General features: G+C 33.9%; 1 protein-coding gene across 1 annotated transcript; it reads right to left on the reverse strand.

Moving 5' to 3' along the window:
• Nucleotides 1–14,225: 14,225 nt before the first annotated feature.
• LOC140885031 (uncharacterized) lies at nt 14,226–17,202 on the reverse strand. The gene is made up of 4 exons (XM_073291948.1): nt 17,120–17,202; nt 15,901–16,033; nt 14,838–15,184; nt 14,226–14,768 (listed from the first exon to the last, which is right to left on the reverse strand). The coding sequence occupies exons 2-4, from the start codon at nt 16,019–16,021 to the stop codon at nt 14,289–14,291; spliced, it is 948 nt and encodes a 315-aa protein (XP_073148049.1). The 5' UTR covers nt 16,022–16,033; nt 17,120–17,202; the 3' UTR covers nt 14,226–14,288.
• Nucleotides 17,203–18,500: the final 1,298 nt, after the last annotated feature.

An 18,500-nucleotide genomic window follows, 5' to 3' on the forward strand; every position in this document is an offset into this window, starting at 1 on the left:
TTAAAATTTTGAGTGTGTAGTGTGTAGATGTGTATTTTAAAAGTTCTACTGCATTTATAAAAGTGCTAGTATAAGTATTACAACTTTACATGTAAACTTTGCACCTTTAAAACATCTAAGTTAAAAATTCTCAATTCAAGGTATTTAAATTTGGTTTTTTACTAATTCGGGTTTAATAAAATCCTAACTTTTGAAAAAGTTAAAGAATAAACTCAAGAAAATGATAAAAGTGGTTTTTGACACCCGAAAAACCCAAAAAACAAACTTTCAGTCTAAACTCCTCATTTCTCTCACTTCAAAATTTTAGAAATAAAAGTTTTGGAAATTTATCGTCGAAGTCCACCATCGTCGCTTGCCGGACTGAAAATTACTAACTCAAGTATCTCAAGTAAATAACTTAATAAATTGAGCAACTATAACTTTAAAAGAAACTTAAGCAATTTAACTTCAAGCAACTAAAGTATAAATACTGAAAATGAATTTAGGCATGAAAATCCAAGAATTAAACACTTAAAATATTCTGATGTCACGGCGACGAGTAAAATATTTAAATAACAAGCCGAACGATTAAAATAGTTTGAACAAACTAGATTAAAGTTTAAAAGCAATTTAAATAAATACACAAGTTGAAATAAAAACCTTTAAAATAATTTGGACAAATAAAAAGAAAGATTTGAATAAACAAGTCTAAAACCTTTAAAATGATTTAGACAATTAAAAAAGATTTAAATAAATAAGCTAGACATTTAAAATAATTTAAAATAACTAACCGCTAAACTTAAGCTATTTTAAATAAATAAGTTGGACACTCGAAAATATTTAAACTAGTAAGCTAAAAAGTTAAAATCATTCGAATGAATAAACTAAACAATTAAAATCATTTAAATATGCAAGCTTAAACCTTTAAAATATTTAAAACAATTAAATTGTACAATAAAAGAATTTAGACAAATAAACTTAACAATTAAAAACATTAATTAAATAGCTAGTAAAATAAAATCACTGAATAAATAATAAAAAGATTTTATTAGCACATACTTCAAATGAAGAATTTAAATCAATTAAACTTAAAAATAATAATCCTAATATTTATTAAATTTAACGCATGCGATTTAGTAGATTGGATTTTAGGTACTATAAGTCAACTTCAGTCTTCAAATATTCTGCTAAAGTTCAGTTGAATGTTCTTCTGATAGTTTCATTTGCCTTATATAAGTCATATAGATAACCAATAAGTTTAGGACTGATTCCTGATTACGACTGAATTGTCCAGTTGAGTAACTCCAATATGTTTTCTATTTGCGTCTAGTTGAGTTATTCTTATCAGTCTTCTAGTTTTTAATTTTTAATTAATTTTAAACACCAAAACTTAAATTTATTATCCAATTATTTCTCCCTTTTTGGTGTTTGACATAACCTAGTTTTAAGTGACTTTTTTAGGCTAAATTTTAAACGACTTACAGATGACTAAATGACTTAATGTATTAGAATGATACTGATAGTTGTCTCTATTTATTGTCTGTGCCTGTTTTATTCCCCATTTTTGTCAAACAAAACGGTTGCGTGTAGATAAAATAAGAAATGGCATTCCAGAAAATAACCATCGGAAGAGAATTACAAGATAGCAACTGAATTGTGCAGATAAAATACATAAGGGCAGTCGACTTTCTCCTGTATTGACCCCTCTGAGATCCTTGGCCCCGATGGCCAGAGCTTGAAGAGGACCCTCTCCCCTGATTGCCCTAATGGCCACCTATAGTAGAATCAGTTGAAGGTACTGGTGTATTTACAAGGATCTGTTGAACCACATTAGTGACTTCTCTAATCTGATAGGTAAGAGCAATGTATTTATAAGCCATGGTACTCCTGAAATCTTTGAAGTCAGTAGTTAAGAAGTCAATTTTTTGATCAATATTCTGATGTGCTTGGAGTAGTTTAGGAACAGAGGAAGCAGTTGCAGTGGCTGTGTCCATGGCCTTGTTGAGTCTGAACAACTGAATCTGAAGCCTGCCGACTTAGAAAATCTCTCAAATTACCAATGTGAATGTTGTTTTTAGATTGTTCTATCCTCGTCGATGAAACTCTTATCGTCAAGGCTGATAAAGTGGCTTCAATGGTGTCAAAGATGGCATCCAGATCTGGAGAGTAGATGTCGGCAGACTGTTTTTCATCAGACTAATTAGCAGTTATTCCTGATGGTCCAACTCTATCTGAACTGATCTTCTTGCCCTTTTGTAAAATAGTATCACTTAGGGGTGGAATCGGGTCGGGACCTGTCCCGTAACCCCCTTACCCGATTCTCGTCCCGATAAAAATTGAGATATTTTTTTCTCCCGATCCCGCACCCCGAGAAGTGTCGAGACCCGAATGTTCGGGATCCCGAACATTCGGGATTCTGTCGGGTCGGGAGAGGGTAATCACGAATAATATTTTTTTTAAAAAAAATTTTATGAAAAAATTTTTTAAAAAAAATTATGAAAAAAATTAAACATTTTTTTTAATACATTACAAATAAATTAAAATTTATTTATATATAACCATTAAAAAAATTAAAACATTTTTTAGTACATTACAAATAAACTAAAACAACTACTTAATTAATAAAAAAACATATAATTATTCATAATAATAAAAAAACAAAATAAAAATTTATAACTCAATGTTAATATTTAAAAAGATAAATATAAAAAAAAATTATATGGTATATAATTATAAAAACATTAATATTAAAACATAAAAATTTTTAAATTTTTTTTTAATTAAAAAATATTATTAAAAAAATATTATTTTTATATTCGGGTCTGGTCGGGAATCCCGTCGGGAAGAGTAGCCTATCCCGATCCCGATCCCAAAATTAATCGGATCGGGAAAAATCCCGACCACTCGAGTCGGGAAAATTTCGGGACAGGATCGGGTTGGGAATCGGGACGGGTCGGGATTTATATAAAATTTGCCACCCCTAGTATCACTAGTATCTAAGTCTACAGAGAATTTCTCAGTTTCTGGCTCAATCGATTGTTGTTTAGTATTAGTGTTTCTGTCTGCATTGTCCTCATGTTCACCCTCATGTTGTTGATTTATCTTCTCAGTTTCAACTCACTGTTCTTCAATATCGTTTTCTGGCTCCTTATCTATTTTATTTTCTGCTTCTCCCTGATCTGTTTCAGTCCTATCCTCATCTTGTATTTTCTTTATATCTTTTTCACATCTTTGATTTGATTACCAGTTGTATCTGATTCTTTTGGAACTTCAATTTCCATTTCTTCAGTTCCTTCAATCTTATGTACCTGTTCCTTATTGATTTCAATTTCTTCAAACTTTTCAGAATCAGTTTCCTCATCTTGTTCGGTCTCGAGATCAATTCGTGACTGATGTAGCTTAGAGGTAAGATCAATAAGCTCCTTTGACATAGCTTCTTATTCAATGATCAATTATACAACTGGTTCATGTTCTTTGAACATGGAAGTTCCTTCTTCCATTTCAATATAAAAAGCTTGATTGTTCTCAGGAACTTGTTCTTGTTCAATTGTGGATGTAACAGTCTTGAGAACATAATCAATGTTGAGAAGAGAAACTTGCTCTTTCGAGTAAGTCATCCGTTGTTCTGGATTGTGGATAGTCTCAGGAACAACTGAACTTGGTCTGAAAACAGAAATAGGAATTGATTCAGTCATGATCTCCTGTTCAGTTTCCATGTCATGGTCTCCTGAGGTTACTCCCATTGGATTAGTAAAACAAGGTTTTGGCTTCTTTTGTGGCTTGGAATGCTTGTGCCAGACTAGAGTGAACAACTCCTGATCTCTCTCATAAAGTTTAATCCTCATTTGCAACGTGATTAGATTAGAGTTAAACTGAGCAAATACAACCCTGTCAGAGGAAGTCAAACTCTTTGGATCATAGTTGTTTTGCAACTCTTGACAGATCTGAGTGAGCTTGCGCACCTTCATCCGATTACTGTAGTATTCTCGGCGTGCCAATGTGTTACTGATTTTTATTGTTTGGACATTTGTTAAAACCATTTATTCTAGTTTAATATACTTCCTCATTCGTGAAGAATTTTTTAGCTTCCTAAAGTTCTATCATTCATCATAATTTTCCAGATGTGTATCTGAAAACTCGTTCATCTCATCCCCAAATAAATCGATTTCAGTTTGGATAACAGAGAGCTTTCTTTACTCTTCATCAAATGTCAGATCAAGTGCAGAATATGTATACTCAATACAATCCCTAGTGACTGGACCAATTATTCTTGGAGCTGGCTGAATTATCGGTGGACTGACCACTTGGAGCGGAGCCTTAGTTGCTATTCTCCCATCTTTACCTATTTATTTTGATTTAGGCTTAACAACCTTATTCTGTGGTGGAGAAACGATTGAATCAGTCTTCTGAGGGCCTTGAATAGATTCAGCCACAGCTATTTCCCTGCCCATAAGAATGAGCTTGGACATTTCAGCCATGGGCTTTGTTTTGGTGGTGCGTGGTTTCTTGCACAAGGGCTGAATGGTCACATCCTCAACTTGTTCATCTTCACTCTCGGAGGTTACCATTAGTCGGCGAGTCTTTGGCTGACTGGTCTTTTTGGTGACTTTAGCAGCCTTCGGTGCTTGAGCAGCTCCAGTCACTGTCTCCTCTATCGCAGTAGTCAGGTGGCCCTTGGCCCACAGAGATACAATGTTGTTAGCGGTCAGTATCTTGGACTTGATCAATTGATTCAACTCATAGATGAAAATCCCATCATCCTAAATCAATCTGCTGATATGAAGAGCGAAGCCGAATGACTGTTTGCTAGGAAACATCATTGCCTTGAAGACACTGAAGATGATGTGAGCCCAGTTTACAGAAATGCCCTTGACTATAGCAGTCATGGCTCGAATTTTTTAGCAGTCATGGCTGCTAATGACCCAACGTTGGCCAGCTGTCCCTTAGCCACCATATCATGTTGGACCTGATATTCAAGCTTCAATTCCTTATTGCCTTCTGAGGTCTTCACAAGAGCCATGGATGCAAAGAATATAGTTTGCATCTCTTCGATGTCAGTTGTAGGCACGTCAGAGAGACTAGTCAAGCCTTCCTGAGGTAGAGAGAAAAAAACAGGCAAAATATTCCTCGGTGACTACCAGTGGATGGGCTCGAATATTAGGAACCATCTCTCCGTCATTTTTGATCGAGCAGTTGCGATAGAGCTTTAGAATTTCTGCTTCATAATAGTCCAAGTTTTCAATAGAGAGAAACTTTTGGAGCCCAGCAGCTTCCAAAAGCTGAAAAACCCCGACTAGGGCTTCATCCTTCATATCGTAAATGGACTCGAAGTCCACAAAAATAGCGTTCATTAGGCAAGATGGTTTTGAAGAGGATGCCATTGATTTTTCTGGTAAAGGATGAAATAAAGTTAATTGATGGCTAGAATTGCAAGAGTGTAAAGTATGAAAAATATTGCTCAAAAATTTTAAGTGCTCGGTGAAGAAGATGAAGTGAGTGAATTTTGGTACATATGCACTGTGACGATTTGAATTTCTCAAAACATGACACATGGTGGTCAGTTAGTGGTCATTTGAAATATTCAAAATAAAATAAGTCAATTGATTTCTAAAAGTAAAACTGAACATGAATAATATTTGATAAAAATGAAATTTTAAAAGTTGTTAAATCAATAGTCACAGTTGATTTAATATGAACATAACTGAGTCAAACATTGGTCAACTTTACGATAAGATCAGTTGAGCCAAGAGCTCAAGGTCGTTCGTTTGAGAATTCAATGTCCCCCCCTAAATGAATGCATTTATGACATATTAATAATTCCTAAAATATTTCTAAAATAAGAAAAATTAGTCTCGGGGAGTGGCTTAGTGAAAATGTCGACGACTTGTTGACCAGTCAAGATGTATTCCAATCGTATGTCCTTCTTCAATGCATGATCTCTGATGAAGTGATGTCTGACATCTATACGCTTGTACTAGAATGAAGAATTGGATTGTATGTAATCACTATTGCACTTGTGTTGTCACAGAATATCGGTGACTCCTTAGCTTCAATCCCATAATCTCGCAGTTGTTGCATCCAGACCAGTATAGCACATCAAATCCCAGCAGCTAAGTACTCTGCCTCAATCGTGGAAGTAGCAATAGGTGTTTGCTTCTTGCTAAACCATGAGATGAGTCGATCTCCTAAAAATTGGCAGGATCCATTTGTGCTTTTCCTATCTAGCTTACAACTAGCATAGTATACATCTGAGTAGCCAACTAGATTGAATGAGTTGGACTTAGCACACCAGAACCAAAGTTTTGGGTTCCTTTAAGATATTTCATTATGCGTTTGGCAGCTAAGTAGTGAGACTGCATTGGATTGGACTGAAATTTAGCACACAAGTAAACAAAGAACACAATACTTGGTCTACTAGCAGCTAGATATAATAAAAATCCTATTAGACCTCGATATATTGTTACCTCAATTGGTATTCCCCATTCTTCTTTGTAAATCTTAACTAATGAGCTCATAGGGGTAGTAGCAGCTGAGCAGTGCTCCATGCCAAAATTTTTGAGTAGTTCTTTGGTATACTTAGTTTGGATAATAAAGATACCATTATCCAATTGCTTCACTTGAACTCCAAGAAAAAATGTCAGTTCACCCATCATATTAATCTCGAATCTATCATGCGTTAACTTAGCAAACTTCTTGCATAGTTTGGGGTTAGTTGACCCAAAGATTATATCATCAATATAAATATATAAATTTGAACAAGTAGTGCGTGTTCATCATTAGTGAACTTGAATAAAGTCTTTTCCACCATGCCTAGTGTGAAGTCATGATCAATGAGAAATTTAGAGAGAGTTTCATACCAAGCTCTTGGAGCCTGTTTCAGTCCGTCCGATCGGCTGCATTAAATACTTTGTCGAGCAAAGTATCCGGACAAAATCTGTCATAACCGTAAAGATATCGGAGCGCCCGATCGGGTCTTCGGATCATCCGAACACATGCTCCGAAGATTAAAATATTGACTACATAGTTCGTACCGTCCGATCTCCAATCGGATCATCCGAACTCTGGACTTCACAGCATCCGAACTAGCATCCGAACATTTTAAAATTGATGGAAACACTTCGGACCGTCCGATCAACCATCGGATCGTCCGAACTCTTTAATTCAAAATTTTCAACTTCTGAACTGTTCTTCGATTTTAAGCCACCAACTTTGTTCTTTGATTTTCAATATATTTCTAACTGTTCTTTGATTTTCAATATATTTCTAACACCCTTACTCTAGGATGAATTGGGAGAACTATGAGTGGAGGTACCAGAGTTGATCCAACTGATTGCCGATAAGGCGAGTTGATCAAGAAAAGAGTCAGAGCTGTGCAAAATATACAAACCAGTTATGCAAACACCAAGCACAGACCCCTGCATTTTGAGCTAGGAGAGGATGTGTTTTTGCGAGTTTCACCTTTTCGAAAGGTGTTGAGGTTTGGTCTGAAGGGCAAGTTAGCGCCGAGATTCATTGGTCCATTTTAGATTCTAGAGAGGGTCGGAGAAATTTTTTACCGTTTGGCGTTACCACCGTATCTTCACGACACTCACTATGTGTTCTACGTATCTCTAATTCATCAGTATGTGGCAGACAAGTCGCATGTATTGCATCCGACGGAGGTTCGATTAGAGTCTGAATTATCATACGTGGAGAGACCACTCAGGATCATTGACAAGGAAGAAAAAGTGCTTTGGAACAAGCGCATTCCTCTAGTCGTGGTTGAGTGGCAGCGTCGAGGCACTGAGGAGGCGACTTGGGAGTTAGAGAGTCGTATGCATTCTGAGCATCCTGAGTTGTTTTGATTGTACTTTCTTTTGAGAATTTCAGTTGTATTTTTAAACCATAGTGTTTTAATAAAGCCTGTTTCCAATGATTTTCGATAATGCAGTAGCCTGATTCCTAATTAAACTAATCAACCTGCATAATCATGACTAAATGGTCAAAAAATGATTAAGGAATCCTTGGTTGGGTAAATTAAGTGAAAAACAGATTCAGGATGTTTAGAAATAGTCCATAGGACCCCAAGGGTTTGGGTAGTTCGGAAGCTCCAAAGCGAGGCTTGGAATCGAACTGGTTCAGAAGAAAATGTTGAAGTTCAGATGCACCGAGCAGTTCAAAAGTTCCGAACTGCAGATCAAACAATATGATCTCCTTTGGATAAAAAAGTATGGGCTTTTTGATTGGTGATTTGACTTGAAAAAGTTTGGAATTTCCAAACCTACAATTCAGAAGATCTGAACTCTGCAAGTACAATGAGTTGTCCAATCACAGAACACACGTTTGGTGGTTAGAGATCAGAAGTTCCAAAGGCATGTTTAGAAGCTCCAAACTAGATTCGGAAGGTCCGATCGTTGGCTATAAATAAGGGTCGAGACAACCATTTTCAAATGTCGATTCCAAGTTTCCTCTCCCATTCTAGTCTATATATAAGGATTTCTAGGCGTCATCTTGAGGTCTAGGCGGAACAAAATGCTACCGGGATCGTGGTGAAGCTGTGCCTAGAGTTCGATTTGATCTCCATCAATGGGCTAACAATGAACACATGTATAATTCTAGACTCTAATGAGCTTTTGGGTGTAGCTATTATTCTAGTTAAAGATTTTAGTACGCACTAAGTGATATATTGTAAGCCATAATTTATAGGTTGCTATTTAGAGGTACATACATAATATCCGAGATATTCTAGTTGACTATGCATGTTCTATGCTTGCATGTTTATACGACATGTTTTATGTGCATATATTATGCCAAGATTATTATGTTGCATACATTATCATGTTGATCATGTATCTTGATATAACACGTAGTGGGATCGCTCATCCCCGTATTCTTGAGTGGTTGGTTGGAACAGTTAGTACTGGATCAGGTTACCATATCCACATATTCTTCCTAGTATGTAAGCCACCTCCTGATGTTACGGTCCAGAGTGCAACATACTATGACGCCACTTGATTGAGCAGAGTTCTACTGTAATAGGTTTCCGGTACCTGCACATTTGCATTCACGCACTCATAGCATATGTATACTCATACTTCTGTATAGAGCGTTTTTATCACTCACGTCCTGGTTTTTCGTATTGGACACCCTATTCCATGGCTCAGGACTTAGGTTGGATGGACCCGATGGGACTGGTTGTTGAGGTAGGGTTTGCAGCAGTTCAGGTGGACCGTGGTTGTTACTGTTTCACTGAGGATATTTTCTGAACTATTTCGATTTGGTTGTATAACTATATTTCACTTGGGTTACTAGTGAGGCTTGTATTATGTCGGTTGATTTGTTGTACTGTTTAAGTTTTCGCTGGTTTTAATTACTTAAGTACTTATTAAGTTAATTGCATGTTGTTAGTTGTCAGGTAGGTAATCCGGGAACGGGTCACTAGACTCACCACATATATAGACTCAACATGATATATTTGCATGAAATATATGAATAAAGCAGTAAAACATGTATTTCACGACACATAAAATACAACATATAAGCATACATACTCAGTTGGATATCTCGGTTAGTATTTTTGTGCCTCAACTCACTGGTCTATGGTACGGTAATCTAAAAGTCCAAGGCTACATGTCAAGTGAACATCATATCAATATAACTTATCTAAAGGCCAGTTTGGTGCGCATGATTGCTAATGGATTAGATAATTATCTCATGTTGGATTGGTTTTTAAGGGTGAATCTGATAATGATAGGCCCATGATTAGGGAACTGTTCAAGTGGGAAAATTTCTTAAATTAATACTCAATTTCAGAAGATATTAAGGTTATGCTTGGTACGTGTGATGAGATTATTAATGTAAAGATAAATTGTGGGATAAGTATATTTTTCAATATAATTATGAAATATATTTTTAAAAAAATTTAATTTGTTTGTTTGGTTTTTTGTGTGTAGGATTAAAATTTGGACTATTTAGGTTTTACCAAAATTGCCCCCAATCTTTACCAAATCTGACCAGATCTTACATGATCTAACTCTTATGTTGTCTTTCTCTTTGGAAAGGGTGTTATCATATATGTGCTTCTCATGTACATACATTTTCTCTAACGAGATCTATTTACTTTTTGACGACGATTCTCTTTGTACCCATTACCTTGATGCCCTTTTTTCACTCTTGCAGTTCCGAGCGAGACGAGACCTGTAGATTGAAGCAGTACCGTGTTCACTCGAGATACAGAGTTCTTATATTGCGATGTACACAATTTACTGGGTTTGTACTAAAAAAATAAAGAACTACTATCGTTTGGTATTTCAGGGAACGAGAGTTCGACATCGTCAATCGAAGAAGGCAAAATTTTGCATACCTTCGAAGGGCCAAAATGGGGTCTGCAGGAGCCGGCTGAGAAATGGAGTTTGGTGGGGAAACAATGGGATTTGTTAGTAGGGCAAAGGGTAGAGATGTCAATTACTTTAGTTATCCATGCAACTGTAGAACTTGGGATTCTAATAATAGGTCGGAAGAGTGGACTGTATTCATTCTTTTTCCAGATGGTACAGTACATTAGTAAAGAGCCCTTGGTTTTAAGAATGTGTGTAAAAACGAAGCAAACACGGGTTTGTTGTCTTATCCGGTGCTAATCCTATCAAGCAAATGGGCCCTATGAATATTCCAGATATGTAAGTAGGAAAGATTACATGGCTCGTTTACAGTACTACCCTTTGCCTAGAAAAACACCCCAATTCTTTTTTTTCTTTTTCTTTTTCTTTTTCTTTTTTTGTTTGGTTTCGAAGAACGACAACAGTAATGCAACTTTGTGTGAGGCATATGTGGAGGTCGGCGCTCCTTCTGCTTCTTCACAAAACTAATAATTATTGAGCTTCTGTATGTAATCGAATGTGTATGTGAACTGAGTTTGTGTCAAATTCTTTAGAGAACCGGTTTGCTGCTAATGTCGTTGCGTCATTCTTTAGATAAATGATTTGTCAAATTTTTAGCCGGACCAGATCAGAGCCGGCCCTGGGGAAGGGCTACTAGGGCTCTGCCCAGGGCCCAAAAATTTTGAAAAAAATTAGGGGTCCAAAATTTTATATATAAATATATATATATATCAAATAAAATAATATTAAAAATAAGTCAATTATATCCAAAATGTATATCTTCACAATCTTTCTTGTCGATCAAAATCTCACTCTATATCTATAAAAAAAATTCGCTCCGTGAACTGGTGAAGAGAAAAATCATTGGCCCATGCTGTCTTGCAACACTTAGTTTATATTTCACAATCTCACGAGAAACTCTTTTTCTTCTTATTGGCTCAGGTTTGTTAATTTTTTATTATTATTATTTAGTGTTTTTTTAGGTATATATACTATCATGAATGATGTAAAAGTTTATTTTTTTGGAAGAGTAGTTCTCGTGGAAGACAAATTATTGATCGAAAGATAAACTTAGAGCAAAATTTATAGTTTTGCCCAAGGCCTCTAAAGAACAAAAACCGGCTCTGAACGAGATGAAGCTAGGATATTATTTGTGTTCTTCAATTCCATTCCCAAAGCTTCTCTTTGTCAAAATACATGAGCAAATTAATTTCCTAATTTTGGCTTCGTTGTGCTTGTTCATAAAAAATGTAGAAAATTTGATACTTTCAAGTTTTGTTACAAAAATACAATGCGTTGGTATTTAGGTTATCTCATGATTCTACGTAATGTGTAAAATAAAAAAGGGTTTTTTGGTTAAGATAAAAATAGTTCACAATACTATCCCTACCACAAAAAACAAACCAAACAAAAAAAATCTTTATCTCAAGTATTAAATACCAATTACTTATCACTCATATATATATTTTTTTTTCAATTTTTAATCCCATCCCATATACCAAATAACTTAACTAAGTGACTAGCTACTCTCAATAGTTGCTAGGAGTTCTTAATTATATTTATATATGTCGTAAGTTCTTTGTTGTCGAAGCTCCAAAGCTCAAGCATGACTTCGGTACGACCTCGGAAGAACCTCACTATAGCTCGATCCTCGATTATATGGCTAAAAACACTATAAAATACACATAACTCGAGAGAACATGCATGAAACACATATAACTATGTGAAATCCGATTTTCTATGCATGAAACTCGATTTTCTTAATTATTGACCACATATAATCTTGTTTGGTGTTTTAATTGCATAAATGGTACTTGGGTCGTTACAAGGTGGAATGGTGGATGAACATTTGAACTTAACCGATTGGAGAAAAAAATTCACTGCAAGTTTTCATAACTATACTATCCCGATTTTCAGCAAGCCCTAAAGAATACCTCGTATTTGTTATATCTTATCATTTGAGGATCTTCGCGTGTATTATATAATTCATTCTAAATTACTTGTAATTGTGAGAATGATTTCTTCTGAAAAAATCGTGATTAAGTTTGATATACTAGGAGTTTTGGTTGGTAAAGTGTACGTTATAAGTCCAAGCGGAAGTGGTTCGTTACAAATTGATTGTAATTGTCAAAAAATTTTAGTGAAAATCTTTTCGAAAACAAAAGAATGAAAGACAGAGAAAAATTACATAACTTTCGAACTTGTATAATCAATCTGTCTCATATGTTTATTGTTTTATTATCTACGCAGTTGAACCTTTTTCGCGCATAACTACAACCTTGCTGACTTTTATCTCTGCGGAGTTGAGTTAACTTGATTGTGTCTTGTGGACTAACCCAAACCAATTCTTTGGAAATTTCGAAAAAATGTTCATTCACCCCTTCTAAACACATCATTTATCTTAACATCAATAATACTAAGTTTTTTTAAAAAATTGATTAAAATTCATCATCGTATGTGCATTCGGTCACTGTAGTGCAACAATACTAAGTTTTTTTTTTTTTTTTTTTTTTGAAGACTGCAACAATACTAAGTTAAAAAAGAATAATATAATTTTGAGAAAATGCAATAGCGCCATAATGTACCGAAAAACGTATATCATACCGAAAATTACGATAATAAAAAATTTTATACCAACACTGTACCCCGAAATTTTTGTCACATATATACCGTTTATACTGCAAAAAAAAAAAAAAAAACAATGTATGTTTAAAAATTTATAAATTTGTTGTGTAAAAATATTATATATTTTTAAATTTTTATCTAATGTTTCATTATATCGGTGTATCTATATATACCGAAATTTTTAAATATCATATTATTATCGTACCGAAAAATTCGTTATTGTTCCCATACCGTATTGAAATATTTGGTATGCAGAAAATTCGGTAAATTCGATCTTTTTTTGGTATGGTAACCAGTAAGTACGTCCTATATAAAAAATTCGGTATTTTTTCTCACCCCTACTTTTGTGAGACAGTTTCACAGATAGTTATTCGTGAGATTGATCAACTCAATCTATATAGAGGGAAAAATAAATACATTTGATTAAAAAACATCTTGAATACCTTTACTTCAAATTATTGTCTAAAAAAAATTCCCTCGCTATTTCATTTAGCACAATTATTTTATTTTACAAATATATCAACATATTAAATAATAAACAAATTTTCATAAAAAATTAAAAAAACTAAATTTGATTTTATAAATTTTTATTAGAAATAAAATCTATTATTATTATTATGCAAAAGACATTTAGTTAGGTCTTTTGGTATGCCAAAATATTACAAAATATTAAAAAAAAACACACACACACACACTAAAACTATTTCTCTCCACTATCTCTATCTCTATTTCTTTTTTTTTTTAATTATTATTTCTATTTAAGATATAATACAATCATTTTATTTATCTATTTTCAAATTCTAAATTATTTGAAAAAAACTAATGAAATAGAAAATACATAATATAAGAGATGGTGTTTTAAGTACTTAAGGTGATCATTCTTAACAAAAAAATTATTTTTATTGCTATAAATTTATTAGATTTTTTTTTTATTGAAATTATGTATAAAAAAAACTTTCGTCACACACATCGTTTGTGTAAATATGCTAGTATGTATTAAAACTAGCCGTTTTAATTACTTATTCAGTAATTAGACTGATTATAAAAATAAATAATTCTTTTATCAGAAATAAAATATGCATCGAAACTAGTAGTTTTAATTACTTATTCGGTAATTCGACTGATTATAAAAATAAAAAAATAATAGATTTTTTTATTAAAAAAAAAAAAGGCACGGCAAGAGTTGGCACAATGTACAACTGAAGCGTTGTGCCACTAAAATATCAAACAAATAAAATTAGTATATATTGACATCATAATATTTTATTTCACCAAAATATAAACAGCATACACTTTCGATACTTGTTAGTGCATAACTAAAATTCGACGCTAAGAATCAATGAGAAAATTCAACCATCCTCTTCTCTCCTCGTCCGGAAGTGCTTTTAATAATCTAAACCGTTCAGCATCACCACTCATCAATTTCTCGACTGCCTTAAATTTTTCGATGCTTGTAAGTTCGGTTATGCTGGAAACAACCTCGTATATTTCAATACCGCTAGGTCTTTCTTCCTTCTTCTTGCTTGCCACAAAATCTTGAAAAGATGTGGCGATCATGCCAACAACCTCAACTAAAGCATCTATTTTTGCTTTCTTCCTTTTACTTCTCATGGAATCTAACGAGTCTGAAGGCCGCAATTGTTCTTGAGCTAACTTTAGCTCAGCGTCTTCCTCATCTCCCATCTTAATGGGACCTTCTTCAAACGTTTGAGTATTTAAACCAGTTACTTTATCTCTTCCACAAAGAAGCGCGATATCGTTCCAATTCTCAATCACTTTATTTTGCAACCCTTTTGCACCCGGGTGTGACTATTAAAAGGAAAATAAGATATATGCAAGTTAAGTAATTATAAAACCAAATATGTAAAAACTACGTACCTCAACATATTCCTTCCATGAACTATGTTCATCTGATGTAACAACAATCATTTTTCGCTCCTCATCCCAAGAAAATCCACTTTGCTTTTGGACATCGGTAACAACACTATAATATTTTTTCCAAGCCTTGAGTCTATTTTTAATATTTTCTTTTGACAAATTAAGATGCAATTTGGAATTTAAATAGGTCACAGCAGCTTGTAAAGCTTCTGGTCTCCATGTGTCTCCATCACATTTCTTTCCTTCAGCCATTTGGTCAATCAAAACTTTTGCTAAATGCTTGTCCATGTCTCTGTTCCATGACACATAATTCCTCGATGATTCAAGTTGTTTCTTCCGATATCCACCTATAAATTGACACAAAATTTATGTTCCATGCTAGCACTTTTCATTGTTTGACTGAAAAAGGTACTGATGCAAACAACTGAGCTTAAATTGATATAGCCCACAAAATAATAATAGCCACTACAGAGATACTCCCACCAGTGTTCAAGGCTAACAATCTCCATGTACATTTTAACATTTGTCGCATACACGACTTGGCAGTCTGCTTCCAAAACTAAAAGAAAAAACCAAGATGTATCCATATTTCTAATAGCACATAAGATAGAAATCACAGCTGCACTCAGGGGTACCAAAAAACAGGGGGCATTATAAAAGACAATTACTCCATCCATATCTCATAAGAAGCATTATCATACATAAATTGAATGTTCCATTACACATTAATGCTAATCCATCAATCTTACAATATGAAACTATCTTATATCATTTGAAATATTACACAATTCCCTAAAAACGCTATCCAACTAGAACTTCATCAGTGAATAAGCTGTACTGAACTACTCACAAGACATAAAAGTGGATGCATAAATAATTTAATAATTAATTTTTTTAATTTAGAACTGCATAAAGTAAAATACTAAAATCAACATGGAATCATACAAAGAGAAACTGTATATAATAACTATGTGCATATTTTTTCATAGTCATTAAAACCAATTGATTAGATAAATATAATAAAATGCATAACTAAAAAATCCAAACACAAAACATTTATTACCTTTAGAATTCTCTATTCTCGAAATATCACCACGACCACGGCGAATTGATGATTGAGTTTCCATTGCAATGTCATCATGTCCATCAATAGCTGACGCGTCCCTTTTCATCTTGGTAATCATACAAGAAATAATCTTCATCAAAGAACATATACATGTTATAAATTATAAAGAACTATAAAAGGAAGAGCATAAATATGAAAAAAGTAGAAGGAAAAAGAATGTCCAGAAAAAAATTGTGAAAAAAATATTCATATTAGTTTCAGATCATCTACGAACATGGATCAAACATTTTAACACTGATATCAAGTTTGGCTGTGAGGGGCTGGGTGGTGCATCGAGCTACGTGGACGATTCACACAATTTGTGTATGAGGTGTTTGGGTTTGGCTCGTGCGTCATGTTTGGGCGCAAAAGTTCCATAAACACACCATTTTAATTATTGCTCAACGTATTTATCTTTCCCCTTAAACTCTAAACATTTCAGCAACTTAAGGGGCTGAGAGAGAAAGGAGTTTAGCCAGAAGGGATACTTGGCCCTTTGCTACATGTAAAAACAATTTCTGGCATCTTTCCCTTTCTCTTGTTTGTGCTTTGTTTTATGTATGGGCGTTTAATATAATCCATTCAGTGAAACTCAATTATATTTATCCCTCGCAAACAAAAAATTAGCCACATTTAGAATCACTTTTTACACCTTAATTCTAGTATTTTAAGAATTCTCAGAGATTATAGATTCCAATCATTTAGAAACTTATTTAACAAAATGGCATAAAATCTAATCAGAGTAAACCGTGATAATCAACATTCAAGCACTCTGACCGAAAACATAATTCACCACAAAATATTTGACCGAAATTTTGCATTTCGTAAATGCAAAAGGCGCAAACGAAAGAAAAAGAAGTACAGAAAGTAATTTCTGATACTTTAAATAGCAATCAATGCCACCGATGCTTCTTTCCAGCCGCATATAGGTGAAAATTCTAAAAAAGACAGAAAACGCTGAATCGTAATATTCGGTCGTTTCCCAAATAAGTTCAAACAAAAAACCCATAAATCCATTCGAATTTTACCATCAAATATCGCATTGAAGAGCAAAAACTGGAATTTCAGGATCATACTTACTCAAAAAATGTTTAAAATTTCGCAGTAAAATCAAAACCCAAGCATCTAACTGAGCCCACATACAAAATAAACAAGAAGATAAGATTTTTAAGCGAACCTGGGCAAGATTGATACAAGGAAGAAAGCGTGCATGCGTTGGGAGGCGCGGGGAAGAGAAGAAAAGGCCTGCGTCGAAGTGATTTTGATTTTCAAATATGGGGACATTAGAGGATTTCAAAGCCCCTCTACAATGTATGGACCGGGATTTGAAATTCAAATCGGCCCAATTTAGTTTTTCAATGGACTTGGGCCTCATGCTTTTCGGCCTGCCCCATTTTCACAAGGCTTGATTTCATGAGATGAACGATAATTCTCAAATAAACTTTTTTATAACAAAGATATAATTCTCAAACTATGATGATTAGCGATTACACAAATTTTAGAACTCTGTTATATTTATATTCTTTTATATATTTGTGTGTATCTGTTATTTGAATTTGGGTAATAAAAATCTAAAGAGAATTGCAACTTTCATTAATTTGAAAAACCATTCACTTGTTGCTTCAGATTCATCGGAGGCTGAGACTCATTTTCTCCGATTTAACAAGCAAAGATAAAAATATACCAATTGTTTAAGCATTTGGATTGGATTGTGTAAAGTGGATTCCTTTCCGTTCGTGATTAGCGTCAGATTATTGAATAGTTTTTATCATCTAAAGAATGGTTAGTAACTCTAGGGGTTGTTCGGTACGGTATACCGCATACCGTACCGGAAATTTCGATATCGAAATTTTCGATACCGATACCGTATCTAAAATTTCGGTATACCAACATGTCGGTATACCGCAATTTCGGTATGACATAAATCATACCGATACCGTACCGAATACCGAAATTCGGTACGGTATCGATATGATATCGTGTATACCGATTTTTTATACTATTTTTTTTAAAAAAAATATCGGTATAAACGGTATCATACCGATACCATGTATGCCGATTTTTTTCCGGTATACCGAAATATCAAAAACTCAAAAATCTTATACCGATACCGAAAATTTCGGTAAGGTATCATACCGTACTGAAATTTAAGGTATACCGAAATTTTTGATATTTTCGGTACGATAAAGACGGGTATGACGATATTTCGGTATTTTTTGCCAGTCCTAAGTAACTCAACTACAAAAATATCCTAAATAGAATTATGTTTCACTCGATTTTTATTTGATATTTGAGTTAGTATAAATTTGTTTTATAGACGATGAGCATATTTGGTCCAAAAGTTGATTACATTTTCTGTTTGTTCAATATGAATTCTAAAATTAGTAAATTACCAATGGATTTTGAACTTCTTTTCGAAAACGTAGATATGTAGTAAGGTCAACGAACATAAAGAAAAACAAAATATTTTCGACTTGTTATACATAGATGATATTTAGGTGATTGATTTGATTGTATAATTTTTTTTGTGTAACATTCCCTCTACCCTATAAATAAAA

Source organism: Henckelia pumila, chromosome 2, assembly GCF_033568475.1.
Source record: "Henckelia pumila isolate YLH828 chromosome 2, ASM3356847v2, whole genome shotgun sequence".
Classification (NCBI taxonomy): domain Eukaryota; kingdom Viridiplantae; phylum Streptophyta; class Magnoliopsida; order Lamiales; family Gesneriaceae; genus Henckelia; species Henckelia pumila.

What these genes read in the sequence shown, in the direction of transcription:
- LOC140885031 (XM_073291948.1), bottom strand. Translation starts at nt 16,021, where the DNA reads ATGATTACCAAGATGAAAAGGGACGCGTCAGCTATTGATGGACATGAT. An exon ending in GAGAATAGAGAATTCTAAAG is followed by an intron (nt 15,185 to 15,900) that starts GTAATAAATGTT and finishes GTCAATTTATAG; the next exon opens with GTGGATATCGGAAGAAACAA. An exon ending in CATGGAAGGAATATGTTGAG is followed by an intron (nt 14,769 to 14,837) that starts GTACGTAGTTTT and finishes TCCTTTTAATAG; the next exon opens with TCACACCCGGGTGCAAAAGG.